This window comes from Alexandromys fortis, unplaced genomic scaffold (assembly GCF_014885135.2).
Source record: "Alexandromys fortis isolate MF-2015 unplaced genomic scaffold, M_Fortis_MF-2015_v1.1 scaffold_89, whole genome shotgun sequence".
NCBI lineage: Eukaryota > Metazoa > Chordata > Mammalia > Rodentia > Cricetidae > Alexandromys > Alexandromys fortis.
Window position 1 is genome coordinate 5,389,358 of NW_026067973.1, and position 24,282 is coordinate 5,413,639.

At 48.1% G+C, this 24,282-nt stretch overlaps 1 protein-coding gene and 1 long non-coding RNA gene across 2 annotated transcripts in view; one reads left to right on the forward strand and one right to left on the reverse strand.

Annotated features, from left to right (window-relative positions):
* Window positions 1-1,041: 1,041 nt before the first annotated feature.
* Window positions 1,042-24,282, reverse strand: part of Ncam1 (neural cell adhesion molecule 1) — a 98,336-nt gene continuing 75,095 nt past the window's right edge. Inside the window, exons 14-19 of the mRNA XM_050156270.1 lie at window positions 19,950-20,074; window positions 16,726-16,906; window positions 8,448-8,655; window positions 7,288-7,404; window positions 5,479-6,294; window positions 1,042-4,214 (exon numbers count right to left, since the gene is read on the reverse strand). Of these exons, the coding sequence (XP_050012227.1) occupies window positions 4,094-4,214; window positions 5,479-6,294; window positions 7,288-7,404; window positions 8,448-8,655; window positions 16,726-16,906; window positions 19,950-20,074 (1,568 nt within the window). The 3' untranslated portion in view covers window positions 1,042-4,093. The remainder of the gene's footprint in view (window positions 4,215-5,478; window positions 6,295-7,287; window positions 7,405-8,447; window positions 8,656-16,725; window positions 16,907-19,949; window positions 20,075-24,282) is intronic.
* Window positions 17,768-24,264, forward strand: LOC126510010 (uncharacterized). Its single transcript, XR_007594301.1, has 2 exons — window positions 17,768-17,873; window positions 23,711-24,264. It is a non-coding gene; the product is annotated as an uncharacterized lncRNA (long non-coding RNA).

A 24,282-nucleotide genomic window follows, 5' to 3' on the forward strand; every position in this document is an offset into this window, starting at 1 on the left:
CAATGGACACTTCTCACTGTAGAGGTTGTTTGCAGAGTCAAGTGGCTGCATTTGTGGGAGAATTCCGAGTTTGCACTCTGCCTGCTCTAACAAATTCCCAGGGATGAATGATGGCTCCAAAGGCTGACAGGCAGAGCGAGAGGGAGGGGGGCATCCATTATTCTGGGAAATGCCTCGTGCACCTGCCTCAAGGTTGTGATTTTGAAGCTCAGGTGTTGGCTGTTACTATAACTACAGTAGATGGTGTTACTTGTCAGTGATGCCAACAGCACTAATTCTTATTTACTGAGTTCTTCTTATGAGCTAAGAAAACACTGTGCCAGACACACACACACACACACACACACACACACACACACACACACACACACACTACCTTGTTCATCAATTAGTACCGACATGACATCCATTTCCTAGGCACTTCCTGCCCGGCAAAAGAGAAAATTGAGTCTTGGGGAGATGAAAAAAGTCTTCCAAGGTCACCTAGGAATTGACAGAACCAGGATTTGAATAAAGTCCTCTTGAATCTCAGGTTTGGCACCTTTAAACTGGAACCCTCTACCAACTGCTAAAACAAAAGTTAAGAAAAAGGGAAAGTAATCACTACTCAAGCAGGGTGAACTCAAGATAGTTTTACACACACACATAAATGTGTTTTTTTTTCTGTTTTGTTTTGTTTGAGACATGGTCTTAACATTGTAGCCCAGCTGACCTAGAAATTATGTAGGTTCAAGTTCAAATTTCCTCTATGGCAATTCTCCCGCCACAGCCTACTGAATACTAAAATTGTAGACCCAATACTGCACAGGTCTAAGACACAATAATATTGCTTACTAAGTCTTAAAACAAAAGCAATCACAAACCCCACCCTAAAAGCAACCAACCAACCTACCACAAACCCCCAAACTAGAACACAGGCATACCCACATTCATCCAAACGCGATATTCTCTCTCTCTCTCTCTCTCTCTCTCTCTCTCTCTCTCTCTCTCTCTCTGTTTCTGAACAGAAAGAAATCCAAGCTTGACTCTCCTTTTTTTTTCTTTCAGTTTTTATTGAACACAAGTATTCTGACAGAATGCAAAGTCAAAATTCTCAGTTAGTACTCAGTATTTACAGCAGTGAGAATGGAAACAAAGGTGGTGTTGATGTTTCACTCAGTAAAAAGTTTTATAACAAGAGAGAAGGCCCCCGAAGTACAGAATGCTGGGTAAGGATGTTAATGGAGGTGTGACCACCACCATCCAGACGGACAGCTGAGGGTGAGACCCTGGGACGTGGGAGGGTCCATAGAAAAGTGAGAACATAGAGTCCCTATTGAATACACCTTGGCCCTTCAGGATTGGGAGACCCCACTCATGGCACCTGGGTGGCCTTCCCACAGAACTTGGCCATGCTGGTCTTTGTGTGATACATATGTATGCCACGTAGACATACAACACATCAACATTGAAACTGATGAGTCCATCCCTCCTTCTAAAAACTTAAAAAAAAAAACCACAGGAGATGAACTGTGTTTATCTCTTCAGATAAAAGAACGTGGAAATACACCGACTCCCTCTTTCATTTTAGAGAGATTACTGCTTAAAAAAGGAGGAAACCCATGCATGATGAGACAAACATGTGTGTAAAGAGAGAGGCAGATCCAAGTGTGGGCTATCTAGTCCAGCGAATGGTGGGGCCAGCGTTCAGGAGGTCAGTCACCCTGGGCCAGGTTATTCTAGGGTGGTTCTGTCTCGTCCTAGTCAGCAGAACTAACCTCAATGTGTCGAACCACAGAGTGGAATACATCAGTTCCAGGAGGCACAGTGTGCCCTTAGCTGCTCAAGCCACTGACTTCACACCATGGGGAACAGATCCCACAGGACGGGCTACGCCCAGAGGAGTCTGTCCCTCACCACTAGGACCTCTCTGGCTTGGGCACGACCCGCCTTTCCCATTCTGCTGTGTGCCCTCAGAGCTGTCTTCCCCATAGCTCGTCCTGAGGACCTGTTAACTATGGATCTGGGCAGGTCCTGGGGTGACAGGGGCCAGGCTGAGTGTTCTGGGATCCTCCAGCTTCCGTCCCCAGGAGCTGAGAAAATGCAAAATAACCCCACATCGAGTAAATGACAAGACCATTATTTTTCACAGTTTGAAATTATAACCTAGCATTGCCACTGGTCACGCTGCAGAAGTGTCAGAACCCAGGGTGCGCAGCCCACAAAGGGGACACAGAGGCCATCTGCCACCCTCACCGCTTGCTGCTTTGTACTTGGGAAAGGAACCCGTGCTGTCGGATGGACGTCTGTTGGCTTTAGTGTCCTCTGCATCAGCATCACCTGTATTTCGTTTCCTTTGTTGAAAGGCTTCGATTCCTTTTGACGTTTCGGGTCGTTTGTGTGTCTGTTTGTTTCCTGAATAGCTTTTTTTTTTCTTTTTCTGAACTATCTGCTATACCTTCCACAACCAAACTATGTTGAAGTTTTATTTCAATACTATGACAAAAACACGTTTCACACTAAAATATTCACGCATCCACAGTGCACAAGCTTGCGGTTCTAAAGTCGAATGAAAAACAAAAGCAAAATGTCTATACAAAGGGCTGGCTTTTCCCTTCTCCCCCCCTCCCGTCCCCCTGAAAGTTTCTGTATTTTCCCCCACTTGGAAAGTTGGATTATAACTCCAGACAGTATTTGTTTTTACAAATGTTGCCTAAGCGAACAGAAGGCCGATGTCACTTTACTTCAACAGATTTCCAAAAGGAGACACTACTTCCCTGAAGCACGCGTGCTCTTCCGCTCAAATCTAGATTCTGGGCTCAAAAGGAAATGAAATGGTATGTATATATTTTATTTGGCTTTCTACAAAAAAATGGGGTGTTTGGGGGTAAAAAAAAGAGTGTGTTCACCAAGACCAGCCCCAACTATACAATCTTCTCTGCTTCATTCAACAAAGCCAAAGGAGTCCTTCAGAGGAAGGGTGTGCAGACACCTGGGAGGCAGGTCCGGTGTCACAGACACAGGCAGGTGGCAGCTAATCCGAAAGTGGTCTAAGGTCCCCTCTCCCCCTAAGAAACAGCAACAGAATCAAACAGAAAAAAAAAAAGAGGCAAAATCATTCCAGAAGGAGAGGGCTTTCACCCCAGTTTGACACAGGTAAAAACTGCAACGAATCAGAATTGGTGGTGGGGGTGGGGGGTAGACCCACTGTAAACAATCGTCATTTATAACCTTCACCCTGTGCTAAGCAACCTGGGGGGATTCTACCTGCCTCTATGGGGTTACCTGTTGCTCAAAGGAAAACAAAAAGGCAGGCATTTTACACAAACATCAAACACAACCGAAGTCAAACATCTGTCAACTTGTAAACACTGGAAAGCAAAGTAGGAAGAGAGGAAGAAAGGGAAAGGGAAGAAACAGTGGAAGGAAAACAAAGGAAAAAGACGTGGAATGAGCTGCGATTTGGCATTCCTCCTATGGCGCTGGAGTCTACATGGGAACTGAAGCAGCCAACGGGAGCGCTGCGCTTTGCATACCGAACAAGTACAGAGTGAACGGAAAGCCTAACTTCTTTGTGAGGTTCTACCGAGTCCCAACTTGACTGAAAGTATAAAAATAAGCTGCGAACCCGGTTCATTCGGTTAGTCTGAGCTCTTGGAAGCATTTTTCTGAAACCGATCTGTGCCAATTGGGTAACACCAATTGCAGCCTTTCTGAACCTAGATTTTTTTTCTTTCTGAGCTTCCTAGATTCTTAATTTGGGGTCCTTTTGTTTGATTTTTAAATGGTTTCAGGGAACGGAGTGTCCTAGTTTGGCTGTGGGTTTAACCTTTTTGTCTCATTTTTTTTACAAGTGAGTGTGCAACAAAGGAGCCCTTTCTAGAAACCTACAAAAAGGCAATCCTCTGTTATCTGTTTTTTTTTTAAAGGCAAGAGACACTAGAGGAATGAGTGTGTGAGTGTGTGTGTGTGTGTGTACGCACGTGTGCGTGTGTGTGAGAGAGAGAGAGACGGAGAGAGACGGGAGAGAGGGAGAGAGAGATTTGGGGATGCTCTGGTGAAGCCGCTGCTGTGTCACTTTTTATTTTGATCTTTGCTTGTTGCTAGGTACCCATCATGCTTTGCTCTCATTCTCTTTTGTTTGTGTGGCATCGTTGGGGACCGTCTTGACTTCAGTTGGCGCTGGCTTTGCTTCTGACTCCTGGGACTCGGACTTTGCTTCTACAGGACCCTTCCTGCAGAGAAACACAAATAGCGCAGCTGAGATCACAGTATACTGCCCTGCGAATACCGCCCCTCTCCCCGCGCAATCTGGGGGGGCTTCAGCTGCAGCTGGGACATCCAACCTTGTGTGCAGGTTGATGTCACCTCAGCGTTCTCCAAGTGACTCACGCCTGGGGAATGTCCCCAGAAATTTTGGGTGTCATGACCTTAAAAGCAACCAGGCGATTTCGAGGTGCAGCTAGGTGGAGGTGCTCTAGTCAGAGAACAGTCCTTTCTTCCTCTGGCTTTGATCGCCTCCAGGGGCCCTGTGGTAACTCCGGGCAGGAGGAGAGAAGGTTTTCTCTCTCACACCCTGATAAGCAGAAGCGCTGTAGCTCAGTTTGCTATATGTACCAGGTTCTGCTTCAGGTACCAGTTCCAGGGACTCCTATTGTAAGCCGCCTCACTTTTGCCTGCCCCCAACCTTACACCCCAGCTGTTTCAGGATGGTGGCTTGAACAGGGTGAGAAAATATGGTTACCAGGTTAAGAGGCTAGAATGGGCCTGCTTGTTGCAAGGGACTGGAAGGGACAGCCACATTTATAAACCTTTATAAAAGCCCAGGCAGGCATGCTTCTGTCTCCACAGGTCTCACAAGGCAGAGTCCAGCCTAAAGCCCATGAGAGCTAACACAGCTATCATGATTCCACTGTATTTAGCATCCCACTTAAGAAATCGGAAGGTTGAGAACTTGAACTTGGAGACAGGCATTGAGTATCTGGGAGTCTTAGGTAGGGGTGGGCCTTGCAGCCAGTGTGTGACAGAGCTGTCTGTGGGCTGGACCCTCCTTGCCCACGCACCTCACCATGGCTACCTCTTTTCTTCCTGAATACAACGGTGCCTTTCTCAGGAGGCCTTGGCCTGGCCCTGGATAGCACCCACACACTCTGGGCGCGGGATGACAGAGAAAGGCACCTTGGCCTCCTTAGTGTCTTCTCAAGCTCTGCTCGCCAGTGACCCAACTGCAAAGGCATCCCCGGGGAAAACAGAAGCATGGCTAGGATTATGAGGATGAAACATAATTAACATGGCCTAATTAGTGAGCCGGCAGCTTCTTCGCGCCTATCCCACTGCACTGCCCCTGCTCCTGCCTGACTCCAGGCCCCTGACTGATAGTTGCCTCCTAGAAGCCCTGCAAGAGGCTGAGGACACATCAAACAAGGAGGACACAGCACAACACAGACACACACCACCACAGGACACAACCCAGTGACAGCAGACAAAGAGAGGCCGTACTCGGTCTTTGCTGGTGCAGGCGGCACCGCGCTGTCTGCAGTGGGAGGAGCAAGCTCAGAGGCTTGTCCACTGGCCCCAGTGGCCGGAGCAGGAGAGCCCAGGGCTGCAAAAACATCCTTTGCAAGGTCAATATCTGGGGTCTTGAAGTTCCCTTCGTCCATTTTTAAGTCCTCGCCCTGGGAAGGGTTTGTGGTGCTGACGGAGGCAGCCTTGCTCTTCGGGCTAGCAGGGGCTGTGGCTGCCTCAGGTGGGTTCTTCATGGCGCCAGGCTGGGTGGGCTCTGGGTCCGGGCCTTTGGTGCTGGGGGCTTCCTGCTTGGCCTGGGGGGCTTCTGTGGCAGGGGCAGCTACTGCTGCTAAGGGGCTGGCTGCCCCAGCTGGGGTGGGGGTTGGAGCAGGGGACAGCTTACTGGCTGGAGGGACTTTGGAGGCCTCCCCCGCGTTGGCAGGGGTGCTGGGGCTGAGTACAGCTCCTTGGTTAGCCAGGACAGTGGAGGACAAATTGCTAGCAGAGGGAGTTGAGGTCGGGGTATCGCTCAGGTCAACAAGAGGAGCAACCTTTGGGGCCGAGGCTGGGGGCGTGGATGCGGCAGTGACACCGGGCCCCTTGGAAGGGGTGGCCTGACCAGTGGGCACAGAATTGGAGTCCGGCACAGCTGTGGCCGGTGGGGCAATACTGGAGGTCAGTGTAGTGGTCTCACTGGTGGGGCTGTTCTGAGCAGTGGCAAAAGTTTCGGTGATAGTGTCAGAGTTAGTGGTGACGGTGGTGACAGAAGGCAGCATGTCCTCGACAGTGGCTGTGGTGTCAGCAGGCAGCCTGTGGGGAGGACAGGAAGTAGAAAGAGAATAGACAATGAAGCTGAGACATGACAGAGAAGCTAGATAGATCGGAGGCAAGGAGAGGAGCTGAGGGAAGGCATGCAACCGGACACGGGCAGGAACGTGGGCCCACAGAGAAACGAGGACGAAGAGGAAGTACACGCCCCAGGCGGGCAGAAGAGGACACAGGAGACAACAAAGAACGTGGCAGTCTCAAAGGGACCTGCTAGCCTTCCTCCATGCCGACACCCCGTCAGCTCTCTATACAGGGCTCCAATCTCCTACAGACCTCTCTGGTGTTCTCTTGTGCCACCCTGGATCTCCACGCCAGGGAAGGCAGTTGACGCCCATCATATACCGTTCTAGGTTTCCGGAGCCCCATAGAAATGGGGTCCAGTTACCTTACAGCTCTTCCTAGGCAGGGACGGGACCAGATGAGAGGAACAGTGCTCCCAATGGCTCCCGTGTGTCAGGATAGACACATACATCCAGCCACAGATGTATGTTCCTGTGAGAAGTGCTTCTTTCAGATCTATTAGATCCTTGATAGGCAAGCGGGCATGATAGCCATGGCTGGTCAGAGCCCCTGAGGATCTCTGAGATTTCTGAATAGAAGAGGTCCAGGGAACCTTACCAGGCCCCCCAACTTTTCTAGCATAGAAGATATTAAAAGCGCAGTCCTTTTCTCAATGAGTTTAAGCAGTTCCTAGAATATGTGTGGGATTTGGGAGGAGTCTTGGGAATCCCACTTAATGAGAAGAGCCTGGTAAGGACCCACCATGACCCAAGGAGAAGCAAGAATGCCTTCTCTCCAAGGAGAGTGGATTCAGACATTGTCCGGCCAAGAGGTCTTCTGACCGAGGGCTCCAGAGTTCAGGTTTCCATGTTTGGCCAGGAGCCGAGGGTGAGAAGCAGGGAAGGTTGGGGTGGGGTGATGAGGTAGAACTGGGGAATCTACTGAGGAGGTGCCAGTCCCTCCTAGTCCACGTACTCGGGCTCTGTCAGCGGTGTGGTCTCGTTGGGCTCTGTGTGCTTCCCTCCATCATGGTTTGGAGTCCGTTCCTCCTCTGTTCGGACCTCCACGATGGGTTCTTTGGATTCATCTTTCCTGTGGAGAGAGTTCTGCTGGTTAGATCCCAGGGCAGCTGCAGAGGGAAGAAAGATGTCTAGGAAAAGAAGCTGCAGCAAGGGCCATCAGGGTCCAGCCTGTGGCTGGCAAAGTGGGCCAGATTCCTGTCTGTACCAGCCTAGCCCAGAGTATATAAGGTCATTAGCCCTACTTCAGTTCTCCCATCCATAAATTAGGATAAGTAATAGTGTATAACTCACCTATCTATGAGAACAGAATGAGATCATTCGTGTAAAGTTTTTAGCACAGTGCAGATAAATCTCCAATGTAAACACATGTGCATACATATGTATGCATGTATACACATATATTGTAACTGTGATACACAGGTCCATGGGCATGCATACGCATATATATATATATATGTATATATATGTAGAGAGAGAGAGAGAAAGGGAGAGAGAGAGATCTGTATATATACAGTTTCCAGCAAGTGGGAGGGCTCAACAACTCCATCTTCCCACTCCATCCTTTCTCAGCTTGCTATAACAGGCCCACTCACCCACCAACTCCAAAATCTCCTGCTAACTAGCTAACAGATGCTGCAGGAGGGAAAGAATATATGTAGTGTCCCTCCAAGAGGAGAGGGATCTATATTCATTCTTCTCCTTTGGGTACCCTACAGTCAGGATGCAGGGTGTTGCCTTCAGGAGCTGCAAGATAAATATTGGATGAGTGGCAAATGAATGGACGAGAGATGAAGTGCACACTTCCAACGCTGGTCCTCTCCAATCATAGCTAATTCTGAGCCCCTCTCTTGACCTTCCTCAGGAATTTCCAAATCTTTATGAGACTTTAGAACCTAGGGAGGACCCAAGATGCTGCTTTTCAAACTGGTAACCCCACCTTGCCTTAAACCCATTCTTAGAGAGATTTGCTTTGATAATGTAACCACTCAGAGTTCTCGTGTGGGAAACAATAAAGCTAAAGGGTAGGTCACCCCAACACTGTCAGACAGCACAGGGCTAGGCCCTGGGCTGGGTGGAGCCTTGACCTCACTGACACGATGGGTTTGCACTCACGAGAAAGCAGCCTTGCCCTCCTCCATGTCTTTGCCCTTGGCTCCGGGCCCAGCTTTGCCACACAGGTTAACAGCAATGCACATGAGCAGGCCACACTTGTTCAGGAAGTAGCAGGTAATGTCCATGACCACCAGGAGCAGGACGAAGATGACAATGAGGATGCCCACGATGGCACCGGTGCTCAGGCCTGCGGTGGGGCTGCCGTTGGCTTAAGTAGGAAAGAGATGGTTGGTGGTTAGCAGGCTTGGCTATGAGCACCCCTAACCCTCTGGACAACCGTCCCTGGGGGGTGGAGTAGGGCCCTGAGCATAAAATCAAGGCCTTTGTGACCAGTGGTACCTTCTCAAGGGCCTTCTTATGGCTGGTGCAGAGACAAGAGGTTCTCTTCACTTTTTAGATGGGGCATGATGCCCTCATCTCACCCAGGAGACAGGGTTTGGGGGCCCCCACAAATTAAGATGAAGAGAGGGGATTGTGAGCTGTGTCTTCATTTCTGTCCCCAACCCTGTACCTCCTCCCTAAGGCATAGGCTCAACTGGTCTTCAGGAACCCTGGAAGCAGAGTAGGCCCAGACAAGCAGTGCTTGAGGACACCTAGAGTAGACAAATCTAGGAGGGTTCTGCTGCGTCTCTGGACCAATGCAAAAAAGTTTTTTGATGTAGTTAGGCAGTAGCTGCTGGCTCCTGATGTTAGGCTGTATTGTGATAGACAGGGTCCCATATGGGGTTCCCAGGACTGCCTTAGATCTTGGGGAGATGTCAGGCCCAATGGGATGCCCAACATATCAGTCTACACCCTTTCCCCTCTTGAAGTAAGTCTAAAGAACTTTAACTATGAGGGAACTGGGGTCTCATTTTAACCTTTCTTTTTGTGATCCATGAAACTCCTGAGACACAGCAGCCTCCCCAGGCCCCACAGGTAAGGCAAAAGGTCTGGGAATACTCACCATGTGGGAGCCAGACATGCTGGGATCAGACTTCAGGAAAACCTGTAGACTTACCCAGATTTGAACATTCTCACAGACAGTCATACCCACGCACAGGACAAATGTTCACATTCTCACCCCCAGACAGTACACAGCCTCTTACTTCCGGCTGGGTTTTCTGTGTCTAACCCCCCTGGTGTCCATTAGCAGTCCTCCAAGACCTTGGCCTATACATTCTCTCACAGAAGGACCCTGTCTGAGTTCCCCGTGGGACTCCACTGACAACAGTTTTCTGACAGGGACCCACTGACTCCCATAAATAGCAGTATTGTGGGAAGCAAGACCCTGAACAGAATTCTGCCTATGGACGCCATTGTGGAGATGATAGTCTCAGACTGACATATGGGCACTTCTCATTCATTCATTCTTCAAGTGCAAACCCATTCTTATAGTGATGTTTTATCGATGTTTTAATAAATAAAGCTTGCCTGAAGATCAGAGGGTAAAACTAAGTCACTAGATGCCAGACAGTAATTTCATACACCTTTAATACCATGATGTGGGAGACAGAGGCAGATGGATTTCTGTGAGTTCAAGGCCACCCTGGGCTATAGAAGATCAATGCAGAGACAGATCTAGGTAGTGGTGGCTCACACCTTTAATCCCAGTCCTAGGGAGTCACATGCCTTTAATCCCAGCACTAAAGGGGAACAGAAAGCAGGAGGAGACAGAGGCTCAGGGCTCAGTCTGCAGTCGCCCAGCCTTGGCAGAGGTAAGACTGCTCTAGTGGCTTGGCTGCTTTGCTTTTCTAATCTTCAGCTTGAACCCTATTATCTGTCTCCGGGTTTTTATTCATGCTACACAATCTACCATTAGGTCTTGGCTGATGTTTCCTGTGTTCCCAAGGGACCCAGGATACCCAGGTCGTGAACTGGCTGCAAGAATTACAACTCACAGCACTTGCGAAGTGGGCTCAGCTGTCTCCACTGCCAGTTCCTCTACTTCCTCAGCTGCCAAGCCTGTTCCAGCAGCTTGCCAGCCTCATCTTAGGCCGTCCCTCCAGACAAGGGGAGGGAAGAGCATCTCAGGATAAGCGGTACTGCATATGTGTTGTCGTTTTCCTATTAATAATGTCAGAGTTTCGAGACAGGATCTCCCTGCTCAGGGGCTCCGATCCTTTTCCCTCACTTCCTGAGAGCTATTAGAGGTGTCCACCAGCACACCTGGCCACTGCTTTTCATTCCTGTGTAGCCTAACTTCTGCCCCTACTAAGAAACCTTGCCCAGGTACTGGAGTACTTCCTAAGGACAAACTCCAATGCTAGCCCAGAATGCCCAGAATAGAGACGAAAGGGTACTGGAATCAGGAGACGGTCACATCCCTTGTGGATGGCACAGAATAGTTAAGTCCAGGAGAACTAACAGGACAAGGTCTGGATCCCGCATCTTATGAACAGGTCATAAAAAGAAAAGCAAAAATAAACAAACAATAAACAAAAACAAAACAAAACCCCCTAAAACCTCTCAGACGTCTGTCTTCTCCATGATCTTCCTCTTGCCCTCTGTTGTAAGCACACCTAGGTGTCTTGCATATAAAGAAGGCCTCTTGGAGGCCAGCTTTCCCTCATCTTCCTAGCTAAGAGCTGCCCTCAGCAGTGCCTGGATGGGGCTGGCTGTCTTCTTCGGTTCCTGCTTTGAGAGCTCGGTATTAAAAGCAGTTTTGGCATTCAACTGACTTGCTCCAAGGCTGAGACTTACATATGAGCTCATTTTCCTATGCCTTTCAATGGATCTCACATTTTCTAGGTGCCCAGTTGGATCTGAGTCATTGTGCCACGGCACCCAGGTGCTGAAGTCCTAGTCTCAATACAACTGTCAGGCTCCCTGAATGGTTGAACTGCAGGGCTGGTTTCCTCAGAAATCTCTTATAGGTCTGTCTGCTCCTTCCTGGAGCTGGCTATGACCAGAATGCAGCTTTGGTCAGTTTCTCTCTATTGTAAGATCCCCATGTGTATGTGGTGTGTGTGTGTGTGTGTGTGTGTGTGTGTGTGTGTGTGTGTACTGTTAGGGGGAGAAATGGCTGCTCCATACCCACAAGACCTTGCTAGAAAGCTCTGCATCTGACCCAGCGTGTTACCCCTGACCTCATCTTCAATGACTACCTCCCCAGTTTCGCAAAGGCTCATTCCTCTCTCATTGTCTGCTGAGGACTCCCAGGCAACAGGAACCCTTCAGAGTCGCGTAGAAGGGTACACAGATTTTCATGGGAAAATGCCTTTGACTAGGACTCTCTTTCTTGTCAAGTGTGGGGGTCCAATTTTAAATGTCTTTCCTGGGAATCGGTTATCAAGTACAGACGAGGTGGAGGGAGAGGCTTTTAATTTGGGCACTGTGTTGGACACAGATATCAAAGAAAATCAAAACACGCTGTTGAGTTTACATGAACTGTTATATCCTTTAATAATGCAAAGGTGTAAACTTCATAAAGTCTTGCTGATTATCTACACAACAACGTTAGCATTCTTATTAGTAGAAAAAACGTGATCTGAACCTGCTGTATAAATATTCTAAAAATGAGAAGAGAACCCTCATGGCAGATGGTATGTGGTCTGTACTGATTCACAGTGCAGGGGGTGGGGTGAGCTCACTCCCTTGGGGCTACCTGGGGGCTGCTCTCTTAGGGACTCCTGGCTGGACTAGGAGCCCTAGCCTTCTCAGAGGCACCAAGTGTCTGTCTGGAGCTAGCGCACACTAAAGATGTCTCCATTACAAAGGGGCTGGAATAAGCCCCAAGGTTTTCCAGCTGGGCCCTGTGTCTGCTAAGAGTACGGGACCATGCTTGGGCTCTGGAAATTTAGCGTTGATCTTCCAAGGTCCCCTTAGAAATATTGACACCATCCCTCTCCTACGAGTGGGTCAGTGATGAGGCAGAGGCAGACTCCGAGCTCTCCTAGAGTTAATGCATGTGACAGCTCTCCAGGGCCACCAGAAGAGGACCTTAATAGGACCTCTTTTGCCCTCCCTGAAGCTTTCCTTAGCTGACCTATGATTTTCATATCAGGCTCCAAAGCCCCATGTTCTTTTCGCTGCTGTATCGCCCTGTGCCCAAGAGCCATCTTGTTTCACTGAGCTGGTGGGTAGATGCCAAGGTTCCAGAGCAGAGGTTCGGAGCTGAGCGAGAGGCACTGTCAGTGTTAGCTGCTGAGCTCTGTGAAGCCTCTATCTATGCTGAACACTGGGGATACTGGCAGGTGGCAACCGAGTTAGTTGGCTTTGCCTGCAGACCACAATTCGGGGTCATTTGGATTCCCAGAGGGAAATGCTAGTCTTTGAGCATTAAAAAGGAACAACAGAAATGAAATCGGTAAAGAACCAAAGGAACATAAATTAAACGTCCGTGTAGATGCTCAGAGATGAGATAGGCAGAATGACAGGTGCTGTGAGAGGGGAGGGAGGTCCATCCCAAAGTTCACGTGCTGATACTAGTGGTTGGTATTCAGCCTTGGGTCTCATGCATCCGATGCGACACACCCATTTCCTCTTCTGCACGAATCGCACAACGGCAGACAGGAATTCCTGGCTCTTCATAATAATTTTAAAAGTGTCGTGGAGACCATTAGGGAAGCTGGATCATTCTGGAAGTGCAGACAGGCAGACTGCCCAAATGCACTAACACTGTGGGAGAGGGTAGTATGTCCCCTCAATCCCTTACCTTGTGCTCTTTGGAGCATGTAGGGGAAAGGTGGGCAGCGTGACTGACTCACAGAGGATGCTTCCAACCTGCCTGGTATACTGCACTTATGGTGGTGATGTGGGTCATGGCTGGACCACAGACCCCAGGACCTGGAGGTTTCGTGCTCATCTGAAGCATCCTACTGTGCAGTGGAAGAATGAGCTCTATTGGGAGCCAGATCCTAAAAGGCCATTCCTATTGGGCACATCACAGTTTGGCGTTTTTCACAGAGACAGCAGGAGATGTCGGGCTAACACCAGCATTTCAGCAACTTCCAGAATGCTCATCAGCTCCAGGACAACAGACGATTTCTACTTTTCCCACTGCACAGGCTACAGAGGGATTGAATATGTCTATCATGACAGCAGAGCGCTCAGGTGAGTCACCACACGGGTACTTAAATACTTGGGATTTAAATACCTAAGTACAACATGGGTACTTGAATACTTAACCGCCGGCGAAGCTAACTACCTATTGAAAGGTGGAGGGCAGGACGCAGTGTTAGAGTGAAGGGCACATGTGGTGACTTTAGCAATCTGAGCCAAGCTTTAGAAGTCTAGAATCCTTCCTCTGCCGTATTTATGAACAACAAAAAACACAAGTAACAGATAGCAGAAACCTCCCCATAAACCTTGCATAATGCTGTCTTTGAAAAATAGTACAGAAAGAAATACCTCTCAAACCTCTCAATTTCTTTCTTTCTTTCTTTCTTTCTTTCTTTCTTTCTTTCTTTCTTTCTTTCTTTCTTTCTCTGTCTCTCTTTTTTCCTCTCTCTCTTTCTCTTTACTGCTCTTAAGAAGGGGGAAGACCCCATACAAAGTGACAGAATAGTTCCACCACATGACAAAATCTCAGGAGGTAAATCTGATTCCAATCACCAAGACCTTCCTTGCTCACACAGAACATTTGCTCAGTAGCTGTGGTCGGGCAACCGCAGGCCTGACAGGATCTTTCAAAGGGGAACAACTGATCGTTTTTCATAGGAACTGGGCTTTTTAAGCAATTATAATTTGTGTGTGTGTGTGTGCGCGCGCGCGTGTATGTGTTTTCAAGTTCCTAACATAGCAAAAGAAGAGTCACCACAGAGAAAAGCAATGAGACCAAGGTGTAGGAGGTAGAACTTCCTCCCAAGGTGGCTGCAGGGGTCAAGCAATGGGTCCCAGAGGACAGGTGGTTGTTGAGACATAAATGTGGCAGTGGGGATGTCCCAGTGACGTCCAAGGTGACAAGTGTGACGACGGACACAGGGAGGGTATGGGAGGGGAGGAGAGAGAAGGCAGAGACAGAAACAGAGGGGGAAAATAGATAAAAAAAAAAAGAAAGAAAAAATAGGTCAAATATAGAAAACACAAGAATCCAAGGTTAATTTAACTTAGTAAGTTAGGCTGACAAACGTTAGGAGAGTTCAGTGCTGTATCAACATCATAGGCCGGGTCAGCAGCTCAGCGATACCAGAAGCAGCATAGCGGGGGTTAATCTGGGGGTGGGGGCCAGCGAGCAAATGAAATTAAAGTGAGAGAGCAGGGGCCTCTGCAGTAGAGGAGCGGGGTCAGGTCAGGAGAATGTTACCTCTCACTGAGATGGAGCCTCTGAGGCGCAGCAGCGAGTGTGCCCTTCTTGTGTCTAGGTCTTTGCTGGTCCAGGCTGAGATGCAGCGCCTGGCTGCACTACAGCCATGGCACTGGGGAGGCGGGGCAGTCTTTGAAGAGCCAAAGCAGACCTGTCTTTCTACTGCGCAAGCCCCACCATCGTGCTGGTGGAGTCCTGAACATCTGTCTCACCTTCTGCCAGCCTGAAGACCACAGAATTCGACCATGGATCTATGTCTTATAATGCAAAGCGGCTTTGTTCTTGAATTCCAATAAAATGGCTAGGAGAGTCCAACCAGAGCGGTCTCCTTTCAGTTAGGTGCGCGGCAGTCAGAGAGTCACTATGGACAAGGTAAGGCCCTTCTAACCCTGTCTAGCTTAAGAGGGAGCCTGGATGATGTTCTCCAAGGTCATCGTGTGTCGAGCACTCTCTAGCATTTCTCATGCTCGCACTGGAAGCCCAGAAAGTGAAGTGGCTGGCAGTGCCCAGCCTGGGAACACAGCATGCCCAAGCATGCTGCCTGTCAAGTCTCACTGTGGGGAAGAACTAGCCTATGGCCTGATGCAAAGGGCTTAACTTAAGCCTCACTAGTCCCCGAAGCTTAAGAGGCTCAAAAGCATGGATCCAACACATGTAACACTCTCAGTTCCAAGGGAAAACCAACCAAAGAACACAGGAAAGAAGGGACAGAGGAAAAGCAGGACCACCTCCATTTGGGCGCTCTATTGAGATACAACGAGGACAACTTCCTGTAGTCACATCCAAGGACCTCTTTTTAGTACTGAGATCCTAAACAGAGCAAGAAGCCCTCCCCATAGTGCAATCAACCAATTGACGTGTCTAGTCTACAGCTCAACCTTCACCTGCCAACTGGCTGGAGGCCCCAAACATCTCCCCTGTTTGGGGGAGTCAACATACACCCACTCACACACACATACACACAACCATAAAGAGCCACACACCAAGATCTCCTTCTGTTGCTACCCACTTTGGCACATATGACCCTACATGGCAGGCAGCCTATCACCTTTCTGGCCTGGCTTTCCCCAGGGAAGAGCAAGCTTGACAACAGCTCATCAGCTAAGTAAGTTCTCTAGACAGGGTAGACATGATGGGCCTGCTCCAGGCTGTCCTCCTACCACATCTGAACATGGTAGAGCATAAAAGGCCTTCTCCAACAGAGTGCATCTATATGATCTATGGCCATCTCTCCTGCCTGTGGCTGGCATTTGCCTGGCTCTGGAAAGGCAAAGTGATGGCTGAATCTTCTTGGAGGAATTTGCCTAATCAGGGGACCGGCCGCTAGCCTGGGGTATCCGGCCCAGCAATCAGAGCTCTCACTTTATTCCCACACTTGAGTTGGTCCTGGATCCTATAGAGGAATCTGCATCTCCTAGGAGCACTGCTGCTACCATGGTCTAGCAGACTGGCTGCCCTTCCATTGATGGTGCTTCCCAGGATCTAAGTTTTCCACTTGCTTTGTTCCAAGACGTTCAATTCGTCTCTAGCACAGTGGAGAGGTCCCTCGCAGATAAGCATGTTGCTAACTGGGCACCATCTATTCCTTCTCTTGGGGTCACCAGAGAGAAGAGTTAGACCATGGTTATACAGCATAAGCAAGGGTCATATATAAATGGCACAAAACCAGTTATGTGGTCCTAGTATAGAATGCAGATGGCAGAGAAAGTCTCATCAAGGATCCTTGTTCAACCAGCAACCAAGGCAAGGCACGGGTTTGGGCGTTTCCCATCTGAGGGAGTCCCATAGACTGGTTAGCATTGATATTTCAAGGTCAAATGAAATAGGACCTTTTGCCCCAGGATGCTTGGCAACACTCTCCTGGGGAGTCTGGTACATGTCAACCCACTGCACAGATGGGGCTAAGGCAAAACTAAGCTTGGCATGAGCAACCAGTCATGAGGATGGCTGTAAGCAAGCAAGTTGTCAGGGTTGTTCAGGCGCATTAGGAGGCGTGGCACGTATGCATTAATTCAAAGCGGGAAAACAGACAGAAAACAGAGGTGGCTGTACCTGGGATGGCCGTGGGCTGGGCTAAGGTCTTGAACACAAAATGAGCTGCCTTGGATTTCCCTTGCTGATTCTCAGCTACCACAGATACTTCATATTCGGCGTTCCAGTCCAGGGACTTGAGCATGACGTGGTCACTGCCAGATGGGAGCCTGATTTCGGGTTTCCATTCAGAGGCAAGTTTCTGGGGACAGTGGAAGACAGCAGGGAGCTTGAGTGAGCACACTGGAGAGACTGGCTAAGAGGCACAGATGGATGGTGACTGAAAACTATGGGGTTAAAATGTAAGAAAATGGAAACCAATGAGGCTTTTCCATACTGGAGCATCCTCCTGGTTTGCTTGCCAACACCAACAGTAAGTAAGGAATTGTCAGTGTGGCACGGTTTTGACTTCACTACCGACCAACTTCAGGACTGACAGGGGTTCAAATGCTGTCCTCTATCTACCCTAGCTTCCTTATACTCTGGAATAAGGGCTTCTCAGAGGAGTGAAAGCAAATGTTCCTTGTTATATTTCAGAACGCTGTCCACATTCGGATAGGTGAGTGATCTATTGAGGAGCCTCTGTAGGCCAGGTGCTGCAGTTAGGGCCGCCTGTACCATCTTCATCACATCCCTCCAACAAACCTCTGGGCACCACTTGAGGCTCTTACTAAATCTGAGCAAGTGGTTAGGCTGACTTCCCAAGTCAGCCTGCAGTCAAGGTTGGAGCCCAGCCTCTTCAAACCCAAACTGCATTTCCCCTTTCATAACAGGGAGCCCAGCAAACACGTGCTGAACTGAACTGGGCTGCTCTGTTCCCTGTCATGTGGCCTGGACTCATTGTGGCTGAACAAGAGAAGGATGTTCATTGGGCTCACATGGAGTATCCCACAGTACTTTACAAACACTGGTCAGGGCATAAGGAGAGATGCAAAATTCTGGAGATTTCCCCCTTTTCTCCCAACCTCCCCTCTAGGTATATCCTACATGCTTGCCAAGGAGTTTGTACTGGAAGAGAGTTTCCAAAGCTATTGCTAGGCAACCACCTGCATAGCAAAACAGTGTGGGAGAGGCCTCAAGTCCTCCTAAGAAATCTTCAGATGGTTTTCTAGTTGCAAGGCTCAGCATGTCATAGTCTCTGGCTTTTTCAAAAGCCATATACACCTCAGGTACGAGTTGGGCACCTGGGGGGGGGGAGGGTTTGACAAGTATGTTGTGAATAGGGTTAGAACACGGCAAGTGTCAGGAAAGAGGCAGTCCAGGGAACATCACAGATCCTGGCCTAGGGCTGGAGGAAGAGGTTTACTTGGAAAAGTAGTTCTGATCAGCTACAAACATGCCTTTAGTGTTCATTCCAGGGCTGAGAGTGTTGTGGGAATTGCTCAGAGGGGATTCTAATACCCTATAAACTAACCGGGAAGCCTGGGTTGTGCTGTAAGTGAGCTTTGCACATGTTGCTATGGTGCTGTTTTAATTTAAAACAAAGAAGCTGGGCTGTCTCTCTTTACTCTTCTTTCTCTGCATTCCTCGGCAAACATCATTACAAAAGAGACAACCAGGCGATAAAGCAAACACTCAGGAAAGCAAACTTTATGCTATGTAATACATATTAATAATATGTGATTGCATTTAGCAAACATGAAGCCTCAAAGTGGAAGAGGATGGTTAAAGTCATTGAAATAAAAAAAAAAAATAGCCCGGCATTTTGTTCCTCTGTCTGTTAAACAGAGCCACAGTGACTGTTCAGGCAAACAGACTTCAGGTTGTCTTCCTATGGGAGAGATTGCTAGCTGGGTCCTGTATCCTAGTTACCATTTACAGAGGTTTCGAAGCATCTGGGACATTTTGGGACCTCTACATATATTGTGACTGATCTGAAGTTATTTTATTCCCCTTTTCAGATCAGGAAATCGAGGTTTGGGAAGACGAGGTTATCTGTCCTTCAGGTCACATGCTGGCAAATAGTAAAGCTGGAATTTGATGCCGTTCAGGCTTGTAATAGCCAGAGGCATTCCAACTACCACAGCATCTCTCCAGCTAGGTCATTCAGGGCCACCTGGCAAGTCTTGGCATTCTTCCCAGTAGTAACAAGCTACAGGGCCTCCTATATAGTTGTATCTCCAGGCTGACCCTTAAGGAAGTTAAGGAAGTTAGCCCTTAAGTCTTCTCCTACTGTGGCGGCTCATAGCTGACTCCTCTGAGAATCAGTTGGGAGAGCTGAGTAGACAGAGGTCTGTCCTCCGGCAACAGGGTGTGCATGCCTGTAGGTCTCTAGGATAGACCCACAAGATTCACATGGGAGCTGTTCCCAGGAGAGGTAGGGATGAGCATACTTCCTGCAGAAAGCCTTATTTGGGCTTCATGGAGAACGCAAGCTGCTCCCTGGACCATTTCCTCCAACTATTAAGAAATCTTAGTAACAGGTTATCCCCAGCACCCAGAGACTGTCACGACCCACTGCCACCACCCATGGCCCGCGACTGCTTGCCTAATGTCATTCTGAAAGCGGAAGAGAGCGATTCTTAGTTTGGGGCGTGGGAATGAAAGAAGGACTACCTAAGAGATCTTAGGTAGGTGGTGAGCGAGTCACCAGCGGAAGCTTGGAGTCAAGCTGTCTGTTAGCAGTTAGCCCAGCTGAGGTGCTGAGAAGGGCAGGCAGGGGATCCAACTTTGGATCTCGAAGTAAGCCAGGCGAGAGCCTAGGCTCCTCAGCTAGATAAGACTGGATTCCAACTCAGCCTTGCCCATAAGTGCGGAGACATCAGTTGCTGGCTGTTATAGCTCTAGCTGCTTCATCTGCAATGTGGGGGCTAACTGTAATCCCCACTTCCTGGGATCCTGTGCAGGAACTACGCCTGGATGGAGCACCCAGTCCAGGAGACACACTTTATCAAAAGCAATGGCTGCTGGATGGCAGCATGACAATTTTGCATAGAAGTCTTAGATTATGGAGAAAAAAAAACACTGTAGAAAAACTGAAAGAATCAGGAAAACCATGATGATGTTCTCACCATCCCAACCATAGCAGAAGTCTTCAAATGGGTCCACCGTGGGCACAGCCTCACAGCAGTACATCAGTCTTGTGGTTTAAAACCTTTGCTAAGTTTCATGGGTCTCCTTCAAGTTGCCCAGTGGGACCCTGCCCTACCCTTGCCTCACCTGGAATTCTCGAGTTCTTGATCCAACAAGGTAGGTATCAGGGTGCCAGGGTTGGGAGAGGGGCTCTGAGGATGGGGACTACTCACCGCTCGGTACTTGACCAGATAGTGCCTGATTGGGGAGCCTCCGTCATCCTGCTTGATCAAGTTCACTTTGATGGAGTTCCCATCCTCTCCCATCTGCCCTTCCAGCTTGGGTGCACTGGGTTCCCCTGAAACAGCCAGCAAATGCCCATGAAATCTGGGTGCATGGGATGAGAAGTAGGCCCATCAAAACGGGACAGAGTGATGCGGTGGGGCTGGGCACTGTCCTTGCTTTATCGGAAATTCAAATGGTTAACAAGCAATGAATGTAGAACTCTGAATCCCACTGGACTGCCTCATTCGGTCTTAGCTGGGGGTGCTTTGTGGGAATGTTCTAGAAAACACTCTCTATGCACACAGTTCTTTTTCTGTCTCTCTCACTGGTACTCACATTTCCTCCCCCAACTCTGCATGTTTGATTTCTATACACCTGACACATCTTGACAGAGTGCCTGAAATATGGGCAAATGTAAGCAGATCTGAATAGGAAATTTTAAAGCATCGAATTGCTTTTCAGAATAACTCCGTGTTTTTTTTTTCCCCTGGGCACATCGTAACTCACCCTCGAGTCCCGAGGGCTTGGTCACTGGTGGGGGTGAATGATGCTATGTTCTTGCAACCAGCTTTCCATGAATTAAGTTTTATTGCTCAACATCACTTAAAACCACGTTTCCAATTGTGGCTAAATAAAACACGAATCGCCATAGGCAAGTTTCCTGTGAATGTAACTACATTTACGGCTCAGTCAAGTGAGCGATAATCTTTGGCTCTTTAATGTATTAAAGTAACAATCATTGCGGACATTTTCTTTTAAGAGGAGTAGGGGGAATGGCTTTAGCATTTTACAACAAGAAAAGCAAAGTTGTTTGTTTCTCTGCATTTGGAGTTTATGCTCACTTGGATGGTAGCATCGTGAATCCTGAACCTGCGTGGGATCTATCAAAGAGCGCCAGGGTGGCTCTGCAATGTGATGCTGACCTATTGGACGAGAAACTACAAGCCTGAGCTAAGAGGAGCAGATGAGAAAATGCGTACTACAGGGTTAAAATTAAAACTCTGTGCTTGTAGGAACCAGGACTTCCAGAGAGGACCAGACTCTGATCTATTTCCTGATCTCATGGGGAGGTTGTAGTCCACTATCTTTCTAAGCAGGGTACTGAAAAAATGGGGGGATGTGACAGGAGAGCCAGGAAGGGACTTGTCACTAGGGAAAGAAGCTGATTACCTCACATTGCACCCCTGGCCATACATATGGAAGGCTGGAGTTTAGCTTGGTGACCCTGTTCAGGTGTTGGGAGCCTCCTCCCTTGGATTCAAAGATAGAAGCAGAGAGAACAAGCCACCCAGAGCCCCGCTAGACACCCCCTGGGGTACAGCATGCACATTGTCTGGAGCTGGTTAGAAACCCAGCCTCCTGCTGTAGCAGGCAGGATTCCTTGGTGAGATGTGTGGGCCAGGAGGCTTTGAGAAGTGGGAGGAGATGAGGACGAACGCATACTGCAACGGTTTTGATGCCCGGAGGTTATTTAGGAAAAGTCAGTCTTAATGTCTGCTCTCTACAACTGGGAATTTAAGAAACATAAAAAAGTAGAAATACAAAGATAAATAGGTTTTAGAAAAATACTTGTCCTGTTTTTTATTTTTAAGCTAGAATGTAGCCACTGTCCCCAGCTATTTAGAGAAAAGCATTTGGACCTGGTTTGTTTATGTCAATCTCTGTAGGCTTTTCAAATTCCTTCGAGCTTTTCTAGCATCTTAGGCAATAAGTCAGTGGTGTCTACACCATTATAAATGCCCAGTGTGACTCAAAGCGGAGTCTGCTGTAGAATGAGGTCGGGCCTTTTGGTGGATTGCGCAATGCTGAAGGCCATAGTGCTGAAAGGGCCGTGAGAGAACTCAACAAGTTCTATTCTCTGACAGAACTGAGGTGACCACTTTATCCCAGGGACCCTCAAACATTACAGGTTTTAACACTGAGAGTTCAATATCCCAGGAAACCGCTTAGACCTGAAATAACTGGGATGGTTGGTGGCCAGGACTGAATGGAAGTGGTATGATGGCTTCCTGCACTCAGAATCATGATATGGACTGAGCTGGGTGTCCCCCTGCTGAGGAAGGAGGGGATATTCCAGGCAGAGTCAGCACCTGGAAACACTTCCTCTGAACTCTGCTTCTTGGGAGCTATAAAAGCATCATCTGCCTTAGTTTGTTTCCACTCTTGCAAACAGGGGCACAGAATCAAATCTAAGGCCCCTTCTACCTTTGCCACCCCTGCATGGGTAGATTTAGGGGAATTCCCAACTTTGCCTTGGTTATTCTTCACAACACCATGGGGGTGGAAGACACAATAAATGGCCTCCAGCCAACCTTTTTCAGGAGACACACCCTAAGATCAACAGCTCTGTGTCTTGAAGATGCACCATTGTCAATTTCTTGCTTTACAGTTTTGTAAAGTTTTCTTTAAAAATACTCTTGTCTTTGAAGAGAGACTTCCAAGTCCCTTTAAAGGCATGTAAATGAACAGGCATCTTCCCCAGGAGTCCCTGAAGAACCCAGCAGCTCTGCTGAAGGTAGTCTCTTATCTCTGAATTTGTTTCCAAAAATATATGCCTATAATCTCAAAACAACACCTAAAAACTCTGCCACAGCTCCGACATTTACCGCACTCAAACAGTAGAGTTAGCTATCATTCTGTCTGACAAGGTTACTCTCCGATTCATATTTATTTTAGCTCGGAGGTAGAACATTTCATATCATACAGCATTTAGGTTTCATTTAGAAAGCTTTGCCTATGATTAATCATACAAATATGTGTTGAATTGAGTTTTAGAAGTTGTCTATCAGGCAATGAAATCTCAAAGGTGAATGACATGATTTTCTAACAAAATGGAAAAAAATATAGTCTTATGATCATTAAAAAAGATAGTGGGGTCCTTGGGCAGTAGTATATATAACCTTTCCTATGACCTGAAGGAAGATTTATTTTCAGTTAACGTGGAGCTTCGGAGCAATTCGGTGGCCCTACAAGTGTTTGTGAGTTCACTAGGATTGGGGAAGAGCAGTTGTTAAATCCATTATCTTACTAATCCTCCAACACTTGCTGTCTGGTTTTCCTTCTAGATTAGGAATGGGGCTAACAAAACTTTCCAGTTTGCACAGAACCAGGCTTGGTGAGGACGGGGTCACTGCAGAGACAATGGAGTCTCAGTGTTAAAAAGGCTCACTGCTTAATTGAACACAGTAGCAGAGGAAATGATTCAGGGGGTCCCAAGGTTCTGGGGCGGCTGCTGCTGTGACTGAAATCATTATGGGCAATTTCAGAAGAACCTATATTGTAATTATTTGTAAATGTTGGTTTGCCGTTCATCAGCAATAGGCAGGTTGCTTTAAGAAGACCCCCGGGGTTAATTATACCCCTTGAATTTAGCTTCATCTAGGAATCAATTTTTTCCCCTCACGTATTTTATGTTAAAGATGAACACAGTGCTACTTTAAAAACAAACCGTGACAACAACAAATATGAAATCTTGGGTGGTTCAGATATTTTCCAGCAGAATGTAAATCATACATGCAAGGAAAAAATAGTAAGAAGAAGGCCATCTAGTGTTGGCTATACCATGGGCAGGCCCTATGAGAGCCCTCCCAGAAACCATAATTGAATCGTATATTTCTGGCCATGGAGATTACAGGTTCTTCCTTTGGAATTACTGGGCTTTTGAGCCCTTCAATCTGAGTCGGCCTCATGCCTTTCCTCTCATCAGCAGAGGTCTGGAGGTGGAGAAGAACTCCTGGATGCACGACTTCACAACAAAAACCATAGCAAGCTCAGGGCTCGCGTAGGCATCTGTGGACTGCGAACGGAGAGCAAGCGTCCCTGCTCCACTCCAGCAAGCGCAACGCCAGCAGTACGTTTAGCCTGAGAAACCAAGGACCCAACCAGCACCCCACCCGAGGCTCCGTCTCTGTTCACGCTCACTCATTTTAAAGGCTTATTTTTGAATGAGTCACGTATGTATGTGTCTGTGTGTGGGTTTGTGTACAGAAGTGGCCGTGCCCACAGAGATTAGGAGGGGGTGTCAGAGCCTCGGGAGCTGCCTACTGTGGGTGCTGGAACTGACTTGGGCCCTCTACAAAAGTAGTCTTCTTAGCTGCTGAATCAACTCTCCAGCCCTCATTCATTCTGTCTTCTTCATACAGATCTGCGCTGAGGGCGGTGATCTCAGCTACACTCATGGTTCCCTAGTGATAGATCTAGAGTTTGTACTGAAGGCTATCAAATAGCACTGCTGTGAATTAAAATCCTGTTCATTTTGCTTAACCCAGCTCCAGTCTTCCT